At 42.9% G+C, this 16010-nt stretch overlaps 1 protein-coding gene across 6 annotated transcripts in view; it reads left to right on the plus strand.

Annotated features, from left to right (window-relative positions):
- The first annotated feature begins 3281 nt into the window (after window positions 1-3281).
- The window catches only part of RAPGEF6 (Rap guanine nucleotide exchange factor 6), a 176861-nt gene continuing 164132 nt past the window's right edge, over window positions 3282-16010 (plus strand). For all 6 annotated transcript variants that reach the window (XM_044454498.1, XM_044454502.1, XM_044454500.1 and 3 more), the window contains exon 1: window positions 3282-4160. In XM_044454498.1, the coding sequence (XP_044310433.1) occupies window positions 4092-4160 (69 nt within the window). In that variant the 5' untranslated portion in view covers window positions 3282-4091. The remainder of the gene's footprint in view (window positions 4161-16010) is intronic.

Genomic DNA, 16010 nt, shown 5'->3' on the forward strand with positions numbered 1-16010 from the left:
GTTCATTTGTTTGAAGATCAGATTTCCTTGTTACTTTTGGCACCGCGACTACGTTTTTGTTAGAATATTGAAAGTGACAAGTGCTCCATCAAGAAAATGTAGAAAATCCAAGAACTCTCCAGCTCTAAGAAATGTCCACAGGGGGTGGGGGAAGTGAAGAGAGTTAATTTTTTTCAGACTTGCATCTTCTATAGGGCAGATTTATCTTAAATGAAAATATGGCTATGCAAACGCCTTCTGTTTCAGGAGGAGAAATGCGAAGTGTTCATTATTATTTTAAGCTATGTTACAGATGGGTGATGGACGGGGGGAATCTCCACACCACAAGGTTGGGGGCTCTTACAAGGAGAAGCTCCATACAGCCCTGTAGTGCTACCCTGAGGCTGGTTTGGGGTGAACCTGAGAAAAGGGAGCGTACAAGAACCTTGTAATTTAGTACGGTATTAATATCCCTATGCTGGGGGTGTATTTGTGTGCATGTGAGGGAATGTAGTTTACAACAACTCTGTCGTACAGTCATGGTTGGACTATGGGCCAAACCACTGAGTGCGTCTCACCTGTCCACTGGATTGCTTATGTGCCTAACAGAGTGTTGGTTTTTCCATTCTTTTTCATCACTGCAGCTTGTGTGCTTTACACACCTAATCTAATTCCCTACTTTCTCTCTCTCCCTCCCCTCCCTTACACTGCCTGACTGGGGGCTACACTGGGGGCTTGTTGGCACACTGCACACACACACGCACAGAAACGCAGAGGACCAGGTAATTACCACATCTCCCTCCTTTAAATCTTCCCTCTCTAGTTCACTTTCCTACGCCAAAGTAAACGAACACAAAGGCTCTGTTTGTATGAGCGGAGTAACAGGCATGGTTTTTCCCTTTCTACCCCTTCTTGTACAGTTTTGCCATTAAGTTCAACATTGCTCCTTCCTCCACCTCTGTGCACACGCGACAGATTCCTGGAATTCACTGGCACGCTTCTCTGCCTCTGATAGCTAAACCCTGCACGTCGATTCGATCACGGCTCTTCCTTATTCCTCACCCCAGGTTTCCCCAAGTTCTCTGTATGTTTAATACGACTTCTCTTTGGCAACATACACGGGCACTTCTGGAAAAAAGAATCGACCATCTGACTTATAAACATTTTCTTCTTCACAGAAACCACAGACACTCCCCTCCTTCCCTTTCCAAAACACGTTCCTCCTTTGAACCTGTGGCATTATGAAGTCTTTTCCTGGGTTCTTCTCCAAGATTCCTGCTGGAACAGAAAATGCTGGCGCTACCTTTTTCATTCCTCAGTTGTGTTTTAAAGTTCCTAAATATGAAGCTCTGAATATTTTCATCTCTTCAGAATCCGCTTGAGGAAAGGGGAAGATGCACTGGAGGAGAATTTGTGCAGGGTTGTGGGGGAATCAGAACTTTTTTCTGTGCACGCTCCTTGACATACAATATGGGAAAGAATCAGTGTATAGTTGGTTGTCCTGAAAGCTTTCCATAGCGTCCAAAACATCCCCTTTACTTTGCACACCTGGATAAAGCCTGCCAAAGCGTAACAACGAGCGTATCCCCCCCTCCATCTCTTCTGTGCCTTTGATAATACCCAACTGTAGGCATACATTGTCTGCACCATTATCTGAAAGAAAGAAAGTCCCCTTCAAATGTACACAGCTAGTGTGATGTCCCTCTCCCATTGACAAGAAAAAACGAGAGGAGTTGCTTCCATTCACGCCTCTCCAAGGCATTTCCTTGGATCAAACTCCATGCTAGGCATTACCATCCATGTGTATTATGAGGAACCTCAGGGGCCCCTCCCCAAACTTTAGAGAGTAAAAAAGCTTTTCAATTTCCTAATGCACATTCCCCCATAACATTAATTTTCAGGGGATTTTTTCCCTGGAAAACCCCCCGTTTGAAATGCATCTGGCTTCAAAGCAGGGAAGCTTGGGGGCGGGGCTACCGATCAAAAAGGCTCCCCTCTCCCCAGAAGGCTTTCCTGCTTGCCACGTACAGTGATTGTGGAGCTGGCCTTGGAGACTTGAAGCAAGTGTGCCCTACGTGTTCCCCTTGCCACAAAAGCCTGGCTAAGGGACATGAACATAAGGTCACAGAAGGTCCACACATAGTTAGTTGCACCCATGGGATGCTTCTCGCAACGCCAATTTGCGTGTGTTAGCATGAAATTTGCTAAAACTGTAAAGGAAAGGGCAAAGAACAATCTCTCCACCAGCTTCTGCTGCATAAATCAGGCAGCCATCAGAGCCACTTAGAGCAGCTCAGGTCAAGCTGGGAACTTAACGCATTTCATTGTTTTTAAAAAAGGAAAATAACACCTATTTTTTTTCTGGTCTTGCTCAGAAGACAGCACGACTCGTTTCCCATTGCAGACCTATCCCTTAGTGTTGGCCGTGTGTGCATCTAATTGTAATTTTATGTCCATATTTAGTAATAGTGCGAGCCATCTTCCGAGGGTTATACGCCTAAAAGGTGGATTAAAGTCTCTTCAACACGCAAGTATTCAAGAAAATTAGAAAACGTCTTAAAAATAAGAATTAAAAAGCTTTAAGGTAAGAGAAGGCGCGCACGCACACAATAACGCAACCGAACTGATGGCCCCTTTTATGTACTTCTATTCTCATTTGGTTGGTTGTCTGCTCGCCTTGGCAGCCCGTTAACCAAAATTGGAATTTGGTGACAGAGAGCTTTGACTTAGGTTGTTTTACTTGAGGTGTTCTACCAGCAGATCAGTGCTTTATTAAGAATTATAATTACAGACTTTTAAAATTCGATCTCGTATTATTTCCCGATCTTGTATTTGATGGGGATGGTTGCAGCTTTTTGGCAGCAACCATCTTTTCTTTCTTGAACGGGTGTTTCAAAACAAAACATTTCAAGGGAAAGACGACAGGAAGCGGTCTAGCGGCGCGGCACGAATACCACCCACTTCCTGCACCCAAAACCACGGGCATCCCGCAAGCGAGCTGCCCTCTCCCGCCGCGCTCACAAGCCTCGTGGGAGCCGCAAAGGGCGCCACTTGCCGTCCCGCGTCCTCTCCCACTCGCCTCCCGGCAGGAGAGGAGGAGCAGAGACCGAGAACTCCCGCCCTTCGTCTCTTCTCGTTGGCTGAAGTCGGCTGAGCGACGGCGCAGGCGCAGCCAGCCAGTGTGCGCCTGGTGGCCAGTCACGTGAGCCCGCCGAGCCCGCCTCTGTCTCCTCCCCCTCCCCCTCCCCCGGTCTTCCCCTCCTCTGCTCCTGCCCCTCCCTCCTCCGAGCGTCCGTCCGTCCATCTCCTGGCTAAGGCTGCTTCTTCCACCGCCCTCCGCCGCCAGCCGCGCGTCTGGCGGTAGGTGCGTTTGCTCGGCTGTCTTTCGGGAGTGGGGTTGCTGTGCGCGCGCGCGCGCGCGCGCTTTTTTCTCCCATTTTTAGCCACTCGCCCCACTTTCTTACTCTCTCGCTCTCTGCCTCTTTGGTGACGAGGTGGCCGGCGGCCGAGGGTGGTGGTTTTCCATTCGGGCTTGCTCTCCAACCGCGGCGTCCCCAGCCGGCCGGACTTGCAGGCAACTTCCTGCAAGTGTGGCCGGCTGGGACGTTGCGGTTGGAGAGCCCGCTCCTCGCGCCCCGGAGAGCGAGCCAGCCAGCCAGCCAGCCGCCCAGGCACGTCGAGCGAGTCGGTCTCCCCCTCCCCACCCGCCGCCCGTGCAGGCACGCGAGCAGGAGAGGGTCCCCATCCGCGGCCGCCTCGTGAGCAAGGGAGCGCGCGGCTGCCCCGCGCCCGAAAAGTTGCCACAGGCGGGGCCCCGCGCGGCCGCCGTGCGGCCGGGGCTCCCCTGGCTGGAGACGGCCCTGCCTCGGCGAAGCCTTTCCGTCCCTCAGATTTGCCAGTTCGGGATTAGTTGCGAAAGGAGGAGGAGGAGGAGGAAGGTGTGAGGAGGGGGAGAGGAAAAGCCTTCAGACCAGCCGCACTGTAGCTCAGGGTTTTGGCCGGGCTCAAAAGAAATCCGTCTCCCTTCTTCGGGACTCGACTGTTTTTTCCCTCACTGTCGTGAAAGTAACTTTCCCTGAAGAACTCCGTAGCAGGATAACAAGCATAATAGGATGACATCTCTTCTGGATCCCAGGATTAAACAAGCTTTGCGGAAAAAGCCATCGGAGAGGTCTGAAGAGGTATCTTAATCTGTACATGTTTAACTTTATGTATCTTTGCTTAAATTTCATCGCTGCTTCCCATGAGAACTTTTTCACGGTTATGACTTCCACCCAGGAAGCTGCATGGAACTTGCGGGCACATCATCACACGGGACAAAGCACCCATGTCGATTTTGGGCTGTTCACATAGTGCTGCAATTGCTTGTTGGTGGTTTCATGACTGTGACCTATGTATGGGAGGAAATGCATTTCTACATGTGCATTCTGGGCATGTGATGACACATTAATATAATATTCATGTGGGATATTGTTCTGTGTAGAATCAGCCCTTATTCACACCGATACAAGGATTCGACTTTTGGAAGTACTATGGTGCATTTTTTGTAAACAAACATGGCTTTGTATTTTTGTTTTTAAGTACTTCAGGCTCTAGCCTTCTGAGAATTTTAGTCTCTGATCACTATTTTGTTATGTTGAGCAAAGGATGGAATAACTTAGCCTGCTTGTGGCACAGGATGGGTGTGCATCATTAAAAGCTGGGAGAAGTTTATTTTAGTGTGCAGGAACAATTGTGGGACAACTATGTATTTGAGCATGAAGTGATTGCTAATTTAAAATTAATTATGGCGCCACCCAAGGTAGCTATCCATAACCCTCTGAACTCAGAGGATTGTGGGCATCCAGTGAAGGCTTGCCTCTGCACACCCCTTGACCTCCAAAACAATTAGATGGCTGATCTTGGCTGCCTCAGTGCTGGCAGTTGGGATCATTTGGAGCAGGGTGATGCCTCACTTTGCCCATCCCCTGGAATGGCCCCCACAACGGCTCCAAAGCAGTTCTGCCTCCCACCAGCTGCAAGGGTGGAAGGAAGGCACTGTGAGGTCGGAATCCCTTGTTTGATACCAGTGTTTTTCTGAGCTGGGATGCTGGCATATTCTTTGCCCACTTCAGAAAATGTTTCACTCTCAGTATGCCAATATAAATTGTTCAGTAGGTAGTTGAGTAAACTGCAAGTCTAAGGCTGCCATTCTGTACTCATGTGGAAGCAAGCTTCTGTTTCTGAGTAGGCACAGATAGGATTGTACTGCAGGGGTGCAGTCCTATACCTGCTTTACTGGGAATAAACCCCACTGATTTTACGGACTAATTCTGAGTAGACACATCCGGGATTACTGTGTGATGCTACTAAAGCATTGGTTTGGCATTAAAACTCTTAACCAGCAATACTTTGGGTTTAGTGTCAATTATGTAAGTCCATTTTAATAGGATTTTGTACTGTGCTATTAGCCTGAGAATGTTTTTGTTGTTAAAAGTTCTGAATGGAGTCTTTTGAGTCATATTTGCTTTTCTGTACTGTGATTACATGTGGTAGAGAGAGGAAGAGCTGTTTGGGAAGATAATCATGTTACAGTTGAGTCTGTATGAGACAGGGAAGCATCTGTTCTCTGTTGATACTTCAGTTAGCAAAGAATCCTGGAAAAAGATCCTTTTAGAAAGTGTGTTAAAATAGGACATAGAAAATAGCCATGTGCGTTTTTCACAATTGGCCTTCCTTTAATATTTCCACATCCTAATCTTAAGCTCTTAGCAACATATAGCTTCATTTCATGCTTCTTGCTGCCTATACTGGACCTTGTGGAGACAATACTTAGGTAAAACATAGAAGGGATGGTAGGCTGTTGTTGATTGGGTTTAAAAAAAAATCATGTTTCCTTTGTTTCCATTTTCAATTTTGGCTTAGCCCAGACTTTGCCATCCTTCAGTTGTATGTAGTTCCTGATATTTGGGTCATAGCAGATTTTTAATGTTTTGCTAGAAATGGTTTTCTACTAACTAGATACCTCTAATACTAATGTTATATTTCCTCTTATTAAACATCTGAACATATAATTAAGAGTCGGAGATCTCAATCCAAACTCTTGTCTTTTTGTTTTTTTAAAGTCCATGGCATAACTATAAAGCAAACTCCAAAGGCTCAGGTTCTCAAGGTGCCCAGGTTAAGTGGTATACTGCATGTGACTACTGAAGCAAGGCCTTTTCAGCAGTGGCACCCCAACCATGGAATGCCGTCGCTAGACAAGCTTGCTGATTGTGATCCTTTTGTCATCAAGTGCAGAACATTTCTTCCAGGTGTTTTAATAGTGCTTAAAGGTTGAGCTTACTTTGTTTCTACAATAACCAGTGTTGATTTTTTTGCTGCATTGTTGTCTTTATTCTATCTGTTTAGCTTGTACTGTGGTTGGGTTTTGAGCTTTATGTTTTACTCTTTGGTGATTTTATGTTTTGTAAACTGCCTAGATGACTGTGTTGAGTGGGTTGTATGAATATACTTTAACATAAATAATAATAAAGCAGCATCTACAATTAAGTCTTTATTCTTCTGAAGCTATCTTCTTGAATTAAAAAGGTTTGCAGAGGCTTTGGAGTATCTCAGGATATGTAATATCTATCAGTCTTGGAGCCACTAACATCATGTTTATTTTCTGTAGCAATACAGTGGACTATTTAATTAAACTCTGACCTCTTGGATATGATATTACTAGTACAGAATTTTATAAATACTACAATAGGTCAAGCTTATTTCTCTAATCTGTGTTGCTATCTGAAAAGTCTTTTGACAGCCTTGCACAGATTTTTGCCATGAAGAATGTGGCACCCAGCTTTGTTGAACAGGCTGAATGAGATTTCTTTCAAGCTGAAGCTGTGAAAGGGCTGGGATCATCTTAGTAGGGACCTCCAGCTCTTTTTTATCTCTAGGACTGAGAAGAAGGCTAGTGGTGTTTAGGCAACTTTGTGGTCAAGGTGTTTTACTCAGTGAGTCTTGCTGTGATACAGGAACAGAGCAATTGATTATTCAATTGTAAGAGGTTATGAATGTTGATTTTAATATGTGTGTTTGCATTCAGATGTCCAGGCAGTTTTATAGGAACAGTTTCACATTCTCAACACAAGATTTAAATGAACAAATTAATACAGTTTATTCATGCTTTCTTTAAAATGAATTATTGATTTAATTTGTCCTGGTTTAAAAATTATTTCCCTTATTCCTCTGAACAAATATTAGGGTATATTTTTGCATTTTTACACATTTCTACCCACATTTGGCAAAAATTCACTTCTTTTCCATAACAAGAAATGGGAAAGACTGCATAAGTCATCTTTGCCCCAGATACCTGTATTTTCTTTCCTTGGTCTTTCTATTCTTGTTACCTGCATATAGCTCTAGTTTAGCATAAGCTAAGGTAGAGACGCATTTGAGGAGTTGGTGCAGCTAGGTCAGATCCAAATTCATAGTTAGCTTTTGGATTGCTTGTTCTATATATGTTATTTTGGGAGAAGAATAATGGGTTGTTAGATGATTCCCCAGGATCATAATCTAGTATGGGCAGGTGATGCTGCCTTCTGCTCATGATTATTTTTTGACCAGGGCACTGTTCTGTATATATGCCTGGCTCATTTTATAACCTCTTATCAGAGCTTGCTCTTTTTTAATATGTAGACATATTTTAACTGATGCGTTTTCCAGGCTAGGATTTTGACATATCCTGTGCCCCCCAGATGATGTTACGAGGCCATAAGATTCCACTATTGGTTTGTAGCAAGCCATAGTTTCTCATGTAAATATAGGAAATTGGTTTCTACAAACCATATTTAAGTATCAGACCGATGTTAAGTAATATTACAGGATTGTTCTGCTGTTGTGGATAATTTCCCTACAGCAACATATGGTTGATCAAAATGTAAAATACTTGTTCAGTGTAAAAACTGATAGGGAACTACACAACAGATTGGAGGAAAAATTCCTATTATTTTAATTTACTGGACAACAGATTTACAGAAAAATCCTTTGCATGGTTACTCAGAAGAAAGTCCCATTGAGTTTAGTAGGCTTACTCCCACACAAGTGTGTATAAGATTGTAACTATTATGTAATAGGTATAAGAATTGTGCCACATTTACTTATTCTATCTTTTGTAATTCTGCAGTCATGAATTTTTATTATAATAAGTCTGGGAAAGTCTGTTGGCTAAATTAAAGTTACACATAAGTCTTCACTCTGAATTAAGGTGGTAATTAGCACTGGTAGATGCATTCCTAGCAGAACTGCCGTAACTTAGAACATAAAAACATAAGAAAAACCTTGCTGGATCAGACCAAAGGTCCACCTTGTCCACCACTCCATACACATGGTGCCAGATGAGTTCCCTGCTGGATTGCTCTAGCAGGAAAGGTGCAAGACTTCTGCCTGTCCAGCCTCCTGAGCAGCTGGTGCATGCAGGCACGCCACCTCTGCTAAAGGAGGTAGTACATAGTCAGCAAGACTAGTAGTCCCTGATAGCCTCCTCCTTCATTAATCTGTCCAATCTCCTTTTAAAGCCATCCAATTTGGTGGCCATCACAATTTCCCATAGCAACAAATTCCATAGTTAAACTGTATATGTTCTGTGAAAAACAACCTTCATCTGTCCTGAGCTCCCTCCAGTCAGTGTCAAGGGATGACCCTGTGTTTGAGTGTTGGGGAGATGGAGAAAAATCTCTCCCTCTCCACTTTCTCCACAGCATGCATTATTTTAAACACTTCACCAGTCTACACTTGCCTTTTTTCTAAGATAAACAATGCCAGTTGTAGCCACTCCTCATGGGGATGTTGCTGCAGCCCCCTGATAATTTTTTCTGCCCTTCTCCTTACTTTTTCTAATTCAGTAATGCACTTTTGCAGGTGGGGTGACCAGAACTGAATCAATATCCTGAGTGTGGTTGTACCAAATATTTGTGTAACAGCAGTAAGATTTTGGCAATTCTATTTTCTAGTCCATTTCTAATTATGCCTAGCCTTATTTTTTTACAGCAATTGTGCACTGGGCTGATGTTTTCATCAAATTGCCTGCTACTACCCCAAGCTCCCTTTCTTGCTCAGTCACTGCTAGCTCAGATCCCATCAGCATATAGTTGTAGTTGGGGTTTTTCACCACGTGTGCATTACTTTACACTTGCTTACATTGAACTGCATTTGCCATGTTAATGTCCATTCTCCCAGCCTGGAGGGTTCCCTTTGCAGTTAGTCTTGCTTTGAACTTAGATTAGGATGCTTACCTGGAAATATTTCTCATCGAGTTCAGTGGACTTTACTCCCAGGTCAGTTGGAACAGCATTTCAGCACTAGCCTACTTTAGGGTTTCACATGCTGGAAAAAAGTACCTCTTAAATTCTGATTGTACTGATCCTATTAAGAATTATTCTGTTTGTGCAAGTTCTTGCTTTTCTGGTAGAATTCCAGTGCTTAACAGTGCAAAATGCAAAACTTGTATGTTAACATGTCGGCTCTTGTTTTAAATTATTAATTGTATCTTGTTATGAATGTTGTGAGCCGCCCCGAGGCTTTGTTGCGATGGTGGCGGCATAGAAATGTGTTAAATAAATAAATAAACAAACAGATGGAATATGTTATGAAAGCATATGACATGACCTCCAGTGTGATTATATTTAACAATCAAAGATTGGACCCTCTTTTGGAATGTTTATCCATTTATTAAATTACGACATTGGTTCAATTGTCTGTACTGATGCACTTTGGATAGATACCCTATAAGCTTAGCAAATCATTGGGTTGCCTAAGATATTGTTTTAAATCTTTGGAAATATTATAAAGTTATTCATAATATACACTGCTATTACCTAGACCTTCATTTGGGACTGTGACTAAAACAGGAAAACAACTACATAGAGAGAAATTTCTAGAGTATTTTTTTCCTCACTTGGGTAGTGCACCCATGCCATTTGGACAGTATCATCCAACTTGGAAAATTAAGGGTGTATTACGTACTTAGGGCAAAGGTTGTTTTTTCTCCTTTCCTACAAAAGGCTTATGTAACCAATTTTGGCGGCTTGCAAGGAGGCATTTCCTGGATACATTGTATCTCAGCACAGCCTTGCTCTTCCTCTGCGCCCTTCCACAAGTGGCATGGAAGGAAGGCACCATGAAATTTGAGTCCTAGTTGTGAACCTGGGAATGCATTTCCAATGTTGAAGCTGGGGCTTTGAATTTTCCTACCACCTATCTAGATTCTGTCTAGTGGCCATATGGTTCTACACTCACCTTTAATTATTTAAAATATAATAGGGTTAGGGTTAATCTCATGACTGCCAATATCTTTATATTGTACAAAAGATGTTGATAATATGTTGAAATGTTTGAAGAAAAAGTCAAAACAGTTCATCCTATGAAGATATCATAACTCTTGTAATTTAAAATTGGAGAATAAAGCTGTCATCCTATAACACTTAATCGGGAAGAAAGGCAGAATACACCAAAGCCTAGACAGAGTCATCCACTGCAGTGATATCTAGTTACCGATCAGAAGAAATAGTCATAATTTGTGCTGGTACATTAACATAATCTGTAATGCATAATTTTGGGGTGGGGGAGGAAATAGAATCCATCTTACCCTGGCTAGCAATTGTAGTATAGTTTGGTACTAGAGACTACTATCATGAAAATTAATGAAAACCCCTCAGCATGTGTTGCAGGAGCACAGTGAATTTTAGAGGCTTTGCTGTATTATGATGAAAGTTTCTTCAGGGGATATTAGTGCAATATACAATGTTAGGAAATATCCCTTCCATTCATGGAGTTAAAGAGTTCCAGTTGATACTTTCCTCTTCAATTTTGTAATTTCGTGTGTGCCAGTATAGACAGTGTGTGTTGATCTTAATTTGCAGGCAGTGAGAGAACAAGTCAAACTGAAAATGAAAACACTATCTAGCACTATTTTTTTTGTATCCTTATTTCAACACTTTAAAACAGGACTGTAAATGCCAGCTGTTTTATTTTTGGAACACATTCTGTTGAGAATGACTTGTGTCACATTATACAGTTTAGGATTCTTTCCTTTTTACATTTTCTCTTGGATTTTGACACAACCTGTTAAAAATCCTCTTTTTTTTTTTTTTGATTACTGCAGTAGAAGGATTAGTCTCTCTTTCTGTCCATTTAAATCACAGAAGAATACTAATGTGATAGTTCATGATGCAACTATTTTCTGTTTATACCATTACTGTGAATTCTCCTTTAATATACAAGCGTACCACGCACCCAGATTCCTTAGTGATGGACACTGTAAAAAAGAAAAGTCAGTAATAAAACTCTTGCTGATAGCATAACAAAAGGCCTGTTGTGCTGTTGCACAGCTGAGCCAAACAGAGGAAAACATCTGCTTCTTGTTTCCAGAAATAACTGGTATTTTGAAGTAGAGGAGTATTTTCATGCTTTCAGTAACATTTGTGCTTAGGCGAAAAGGAGTTTGTGTTTACTCATTTTTCTTTCATGCCATTATATGCTGATTGAACAACATTTTAGTTTATAATTCTTTATTGAATAAATCATTGGATAAACCTGAATACAGTATCTTGCAAAATAGTTTTGGGCATTTACACTTGAAGAAAATTTTGCAGAGATTAATTTAATCATTGAATTAGTAGAATTTTGGCCTGACTTTGATATAAATCTGAATTTTTTCTTAATGGGCAGGTAAGGATAATGGCATGTTTTATGACTTGTATCCTGTTTCATTTAGATCAAATCCTGCCTAGCTGCTTCCTCTTGTAGCGGTCATAAAAGAAAATTGGAAAGCCTGAATCAGGATGTCCTGAATTGAAGGGTACATCTTTGGAAGAATTTCCTTTGCATTGTTGCAGCAGGGATGTTTTTAATTTTTCTGCATGTCTATAGAAATCTTTGTATTGCCTTTTAATATTTTCATTTCATTGAAGCTGTTCACACAGCTTGACAGGGGAAGCTGTTGTCCATGCAGTGTGTGGGTGGCTGCTTTTTTGAATATGCATACCTCACTTGAGGGTTGTCATGTCCTGAGAACCCAGCAAATATGGGTTATATGATAGGCATTGTGTTGTATGGTAGGCTAAAACTGGAGATGACTCGAGTAGAATTTGACATGCCTTCTGAAGGTTCTACAAAGTTTTGAGGCAAATCCTTCAAATGTCTCACTGTTTGCTCTTTCCAGTAGTTATAATGCACATATAGCTGATCGAATGTTTACCTTTAACATTACTTTCCTATGTTGTATCCCATTTACCATGTAAAGAAGAGCACACTGTTTAAAAGTTGTTTAATGGTTTTCTGTTGTTGTTAATTGATTGCAACCTAGACTGCTTTCAATGTATGTCTACAAAGTACTTTCAGAGTAAATCCTAGTGACACAACCCTGTCAGCTTGATTCCTAGGAGCTATAATCCAATCCATTTTGAGGCCACCAAATTGTAGAGGCTGGTATAGAAGTTTGCAGCCACATGAATTAAAATACTCTTTCTGTGACAAAGAGAGTTAAGAATTTTGGCAGAATTTCATTGTTGAATGTATTGGAAAGAGCATCTTATGGTGCCTAGGTAAGATTTCCAGGAGCATTAGGATAGTTTAGATTGCTCCAAATTTAGAGACTTGCTTTCTGAGCTTGGAAGGGTGAGTAGGAAAACTGTGCCTTCCCCTGCTCCCTTGTAGCTGGTACAGAGAGAAATGTACTGGCTGTCCCTCAAGGGAGGAAGAGCAATCTTGGAAGAGGAGGAAAGGTGGCATTCTGGTGAGTGAGGACAGGAGAAGGCAAGCAGGCCATTATTTATTGTATCTCCTCCAGCCTCCTTCCCTCCCCTCCAAACCACCCTCTCTCAGGAAAATATAGAATGGTTTCAGAGAAGCAAAGATTGCCTTTACCACTCCTTCCACTCTACTGGCTTTAGACTGGCAGGACATGGGCATTTCAGAGTTCACACAGTCCAGATATTTCTGAGCAGCAAGAATTCCATCTTTAAAAAATCCTTAGGATGCAAAGTTATTGTGTAGTTCAGTGAATGAGTAGTATGAAGTGTTTTATTGATCTGGTTTTTGTGTCTTCCAAACCAAGCCCAGTTTTGCTCTGGTGCTTGTATTTTTCAGGCAGACATCCTAAGAAACTGCAGGTTGCTACCCAGGTGATTTCACCCATGGTAGGTTGCTGTGACATTTGAACCCAGATGACCTATCCTATCATGAATAAAGTCCAATGGCCATGTGCCTCACTTGCCAGGATCCTCAAAAACTGCTCATTTTTCAATGCAAGCTTGGCTTGATCACTGCTTGAGCTGCCCTTGTAGATGGCTTAGATAGGCCTTCAGTCCTCCCTTCTATGACTGAGAGCTATTTTTGTGTCTTCTCCCAAAACACCCTATCTTTGGTCCCTTTAAAAGAGATTTTGGACAGGGCAGAGGTTTAGTTTGGTTTGGTTTGGTTTTGAATTAGGACATATGCAACCATCTGTCCTAATCCAGACCACTGTCTGCTGTCAGAATTCCTTTTAAAGGGGTCCCAGAGTTGAATTAACTCTTGAAATTCTCTGTTCTCCAGAGAAAGTGGGAGGGGAAGCACTGTTGCACCTTCTCGATTACCTAAAGTCTTGTACAAAAGTGCAGAATGTAAATGACCACCTTGAGGACTGTCGGAGTGTAAACGAAAAGTTGGGGATTATAGTGCAAAAGGACTTAACTTGCACAAACAACAACAAAAAGTTTTTGCCAGCCACTGACAATACTAACAAGGTGCTGCTCCAGCACTTTGAAGGGGCTTTTAGTCACTTTTGAAACAGGGATTGTGAAAACCAGCTGTGCTTCTGGCTTTCATGATCTCTGAGAAGAGTTTAACATGCAGAGTATGACCCTTGATCAGGGAGGCGAGATTACTTAGTCTTGCTGTGGTATCTCTTGTAACCTACCTGAAGGACTAGGGGTTGAGGAGTGGGAGTGACATGAAAGAAGAGAACAACACATAATATTGAAGAATAACCATGGTTTGCTGGCAGGTGGGTTGTTGTGATGTGAAAACTGCAGTTTAGCTTATTCATAGATACAGTGGTACCTTGGCACATGAACTTAATCCATTCCAGGACTCTGGTTGTGATCCAAATTGGTCGTGAGCCAAGTTACAGTATATCACAGAAGTGAGTACACCCCTCACATTTTGTAAATATTTTATTATATCTTTTCATATGACAACCCTGAAGAAATGACACTTTGCTACAATGTAAAGTAGTGAGATACAGCTTGTGTAACAGTGTAAATTTGCAGTCCCCTCAAAATAACTCAACACACAACCATCAATGTCTAAACCGCTGGTAACAAAAGTGAGTACACCCCTGAGTGAAACTGTCCAAATTGGGCCCAAAGTGTCAATATTTTGTGTGGCCACCGTTATTTTCCAGCACTGCCTTAACCCTCTTGTGCATGGAGTTCACGAGAGCTTCACAGGTTGCCACTGGAGTCCTCTTCCACTACTCCATGATGACATCACGGAGCTGGTGGATGTTAGAGACCTTGCGCTCCTCCACCTTCTGTTTCAGGATGCCCCACAGATGCTCGATAGGGTTAGGTGTGGAGGCATGCTTGGCCGGTCCATCACCTTTACCCTCAGTTTCTTTAGCAAGGCAGTGGTCGTCTTGGAGGTGTGTTTGGGGTCGTTATCATGTTGGAATACTGCCCTGCGGCCCAGTCTCTGAAGGGAGGGGATCATGCTCTGCTTCAGTATGTCACAGTACGTGTTGGCATTCATGGTTCCCTCAATGAACTGTAGCTCCCCAGTGCCGGCAGCACTCATGCAGCCCCAGACCATGACACTCCCACCACCATGCTTGACTGTAGGCAAGACACACTTGTCTTTGTACTCCTAATCTGGTTGTCGCCACACACGCTTGACACCATCTGAACCAAATAAGTTTATCTTGGTCTCGTCAGACCACAGGACATGGTTCCAGTAATCCACGTCCTTAGTCTGCTTGTCTTCAGCAAACTGTTTGCGGGCTTTCTTGTGCATCATCTTTAGAAGAGGCTTCCTTTTGGGATGACAGCCCTGCAGACCAGTTTGATGCAGTGTGCGGCGTATGGTCTGAGCACTGACAGGCTGACCCACCACCTCTTCAACCTCTGCAGCAATGCTGGCAGCACTCATGCGTCTGTTTTCCAAAGCCAACCTCTGGATAGGAGACTGAGCACGTGCACTCAGTTTCTTTGGTCAATCATGGCGAGCCCTGTTCTGAGTGGGACATGTCCTGTTAAACCGCTGTATGGTCTTGGCCATCGTGCTGCAGCTCAGTTTCAGGGTCTTGGCAGTCTTCTTACAGCCTAGGCCAACTTTATGTAGAGCAACCATTCTTTTTTTTCAGATCCTCAGAGAGTTCTTTGCCATGAGGTGCAATGTTGAACTTCCAGTGACCAGTATGAGAAAGTGAGAGCGATAGCACCAAATTTAACACATCTGGTCCCCATTCACACCTAAGACCTTGTAACACTAACGAGTCACATGACACCGGGGAGGGAAAATGGCTAATAATGCCCAATTTGGACAGTTTCACTTAGGGGTGTACTCACTTTTGTTGCCAGCAGTTTAGACATTAACGGCTGTGTGTTGAGTTATTTTGAGGGGACTGCAAATTTACACTGTTATACAAGCTGTATACTCACTACTTTACATTGTAGCAAAGTGTCATTTCTTCAGGGTTGTCACATGAAAAGATATAATAAAATATTTACAAAATGTGAGGGGTGTACTCACTTCTGTGATATACTGTAAATTTCCCCATAAGGTTCAATGTAAATAAGGTTAATCCGTTCTTTACCATTTTTTAACACAGGAAAATGTGAAGCAAAGTGACAACAACAACGATCATGGCCATCTCCCCCTCTTCAAGCACAAGCGTGGCCATTTCCCCCACCGCACGAGTGAGATTGCGCCTGACATCCCTGCAGACGCCTGTCATCCCTGTACCCTGGGGGGTGGCGGGGAGAGACGGGCATGATCGCGGGTGCCTTGGGGGAGGAAGAGGCAGGCAC

The sequence above is a fragment of the Varanus komodoensis genome, unplaced genomic scaffold (genome assembly GCF_004798865.1).
Source record: "Varanus komodoensis strain SLA01 unplaced genomic scaffold, ASM479886v1 scaffold7_3, whole genome shotgun sequence".
NCBI classification, from domain to species: Eukaryota; Metazoa; Chordata; class Lepidosauria; order Squamata; family Varanidae; genus Varanus; species Varanus komodoensis.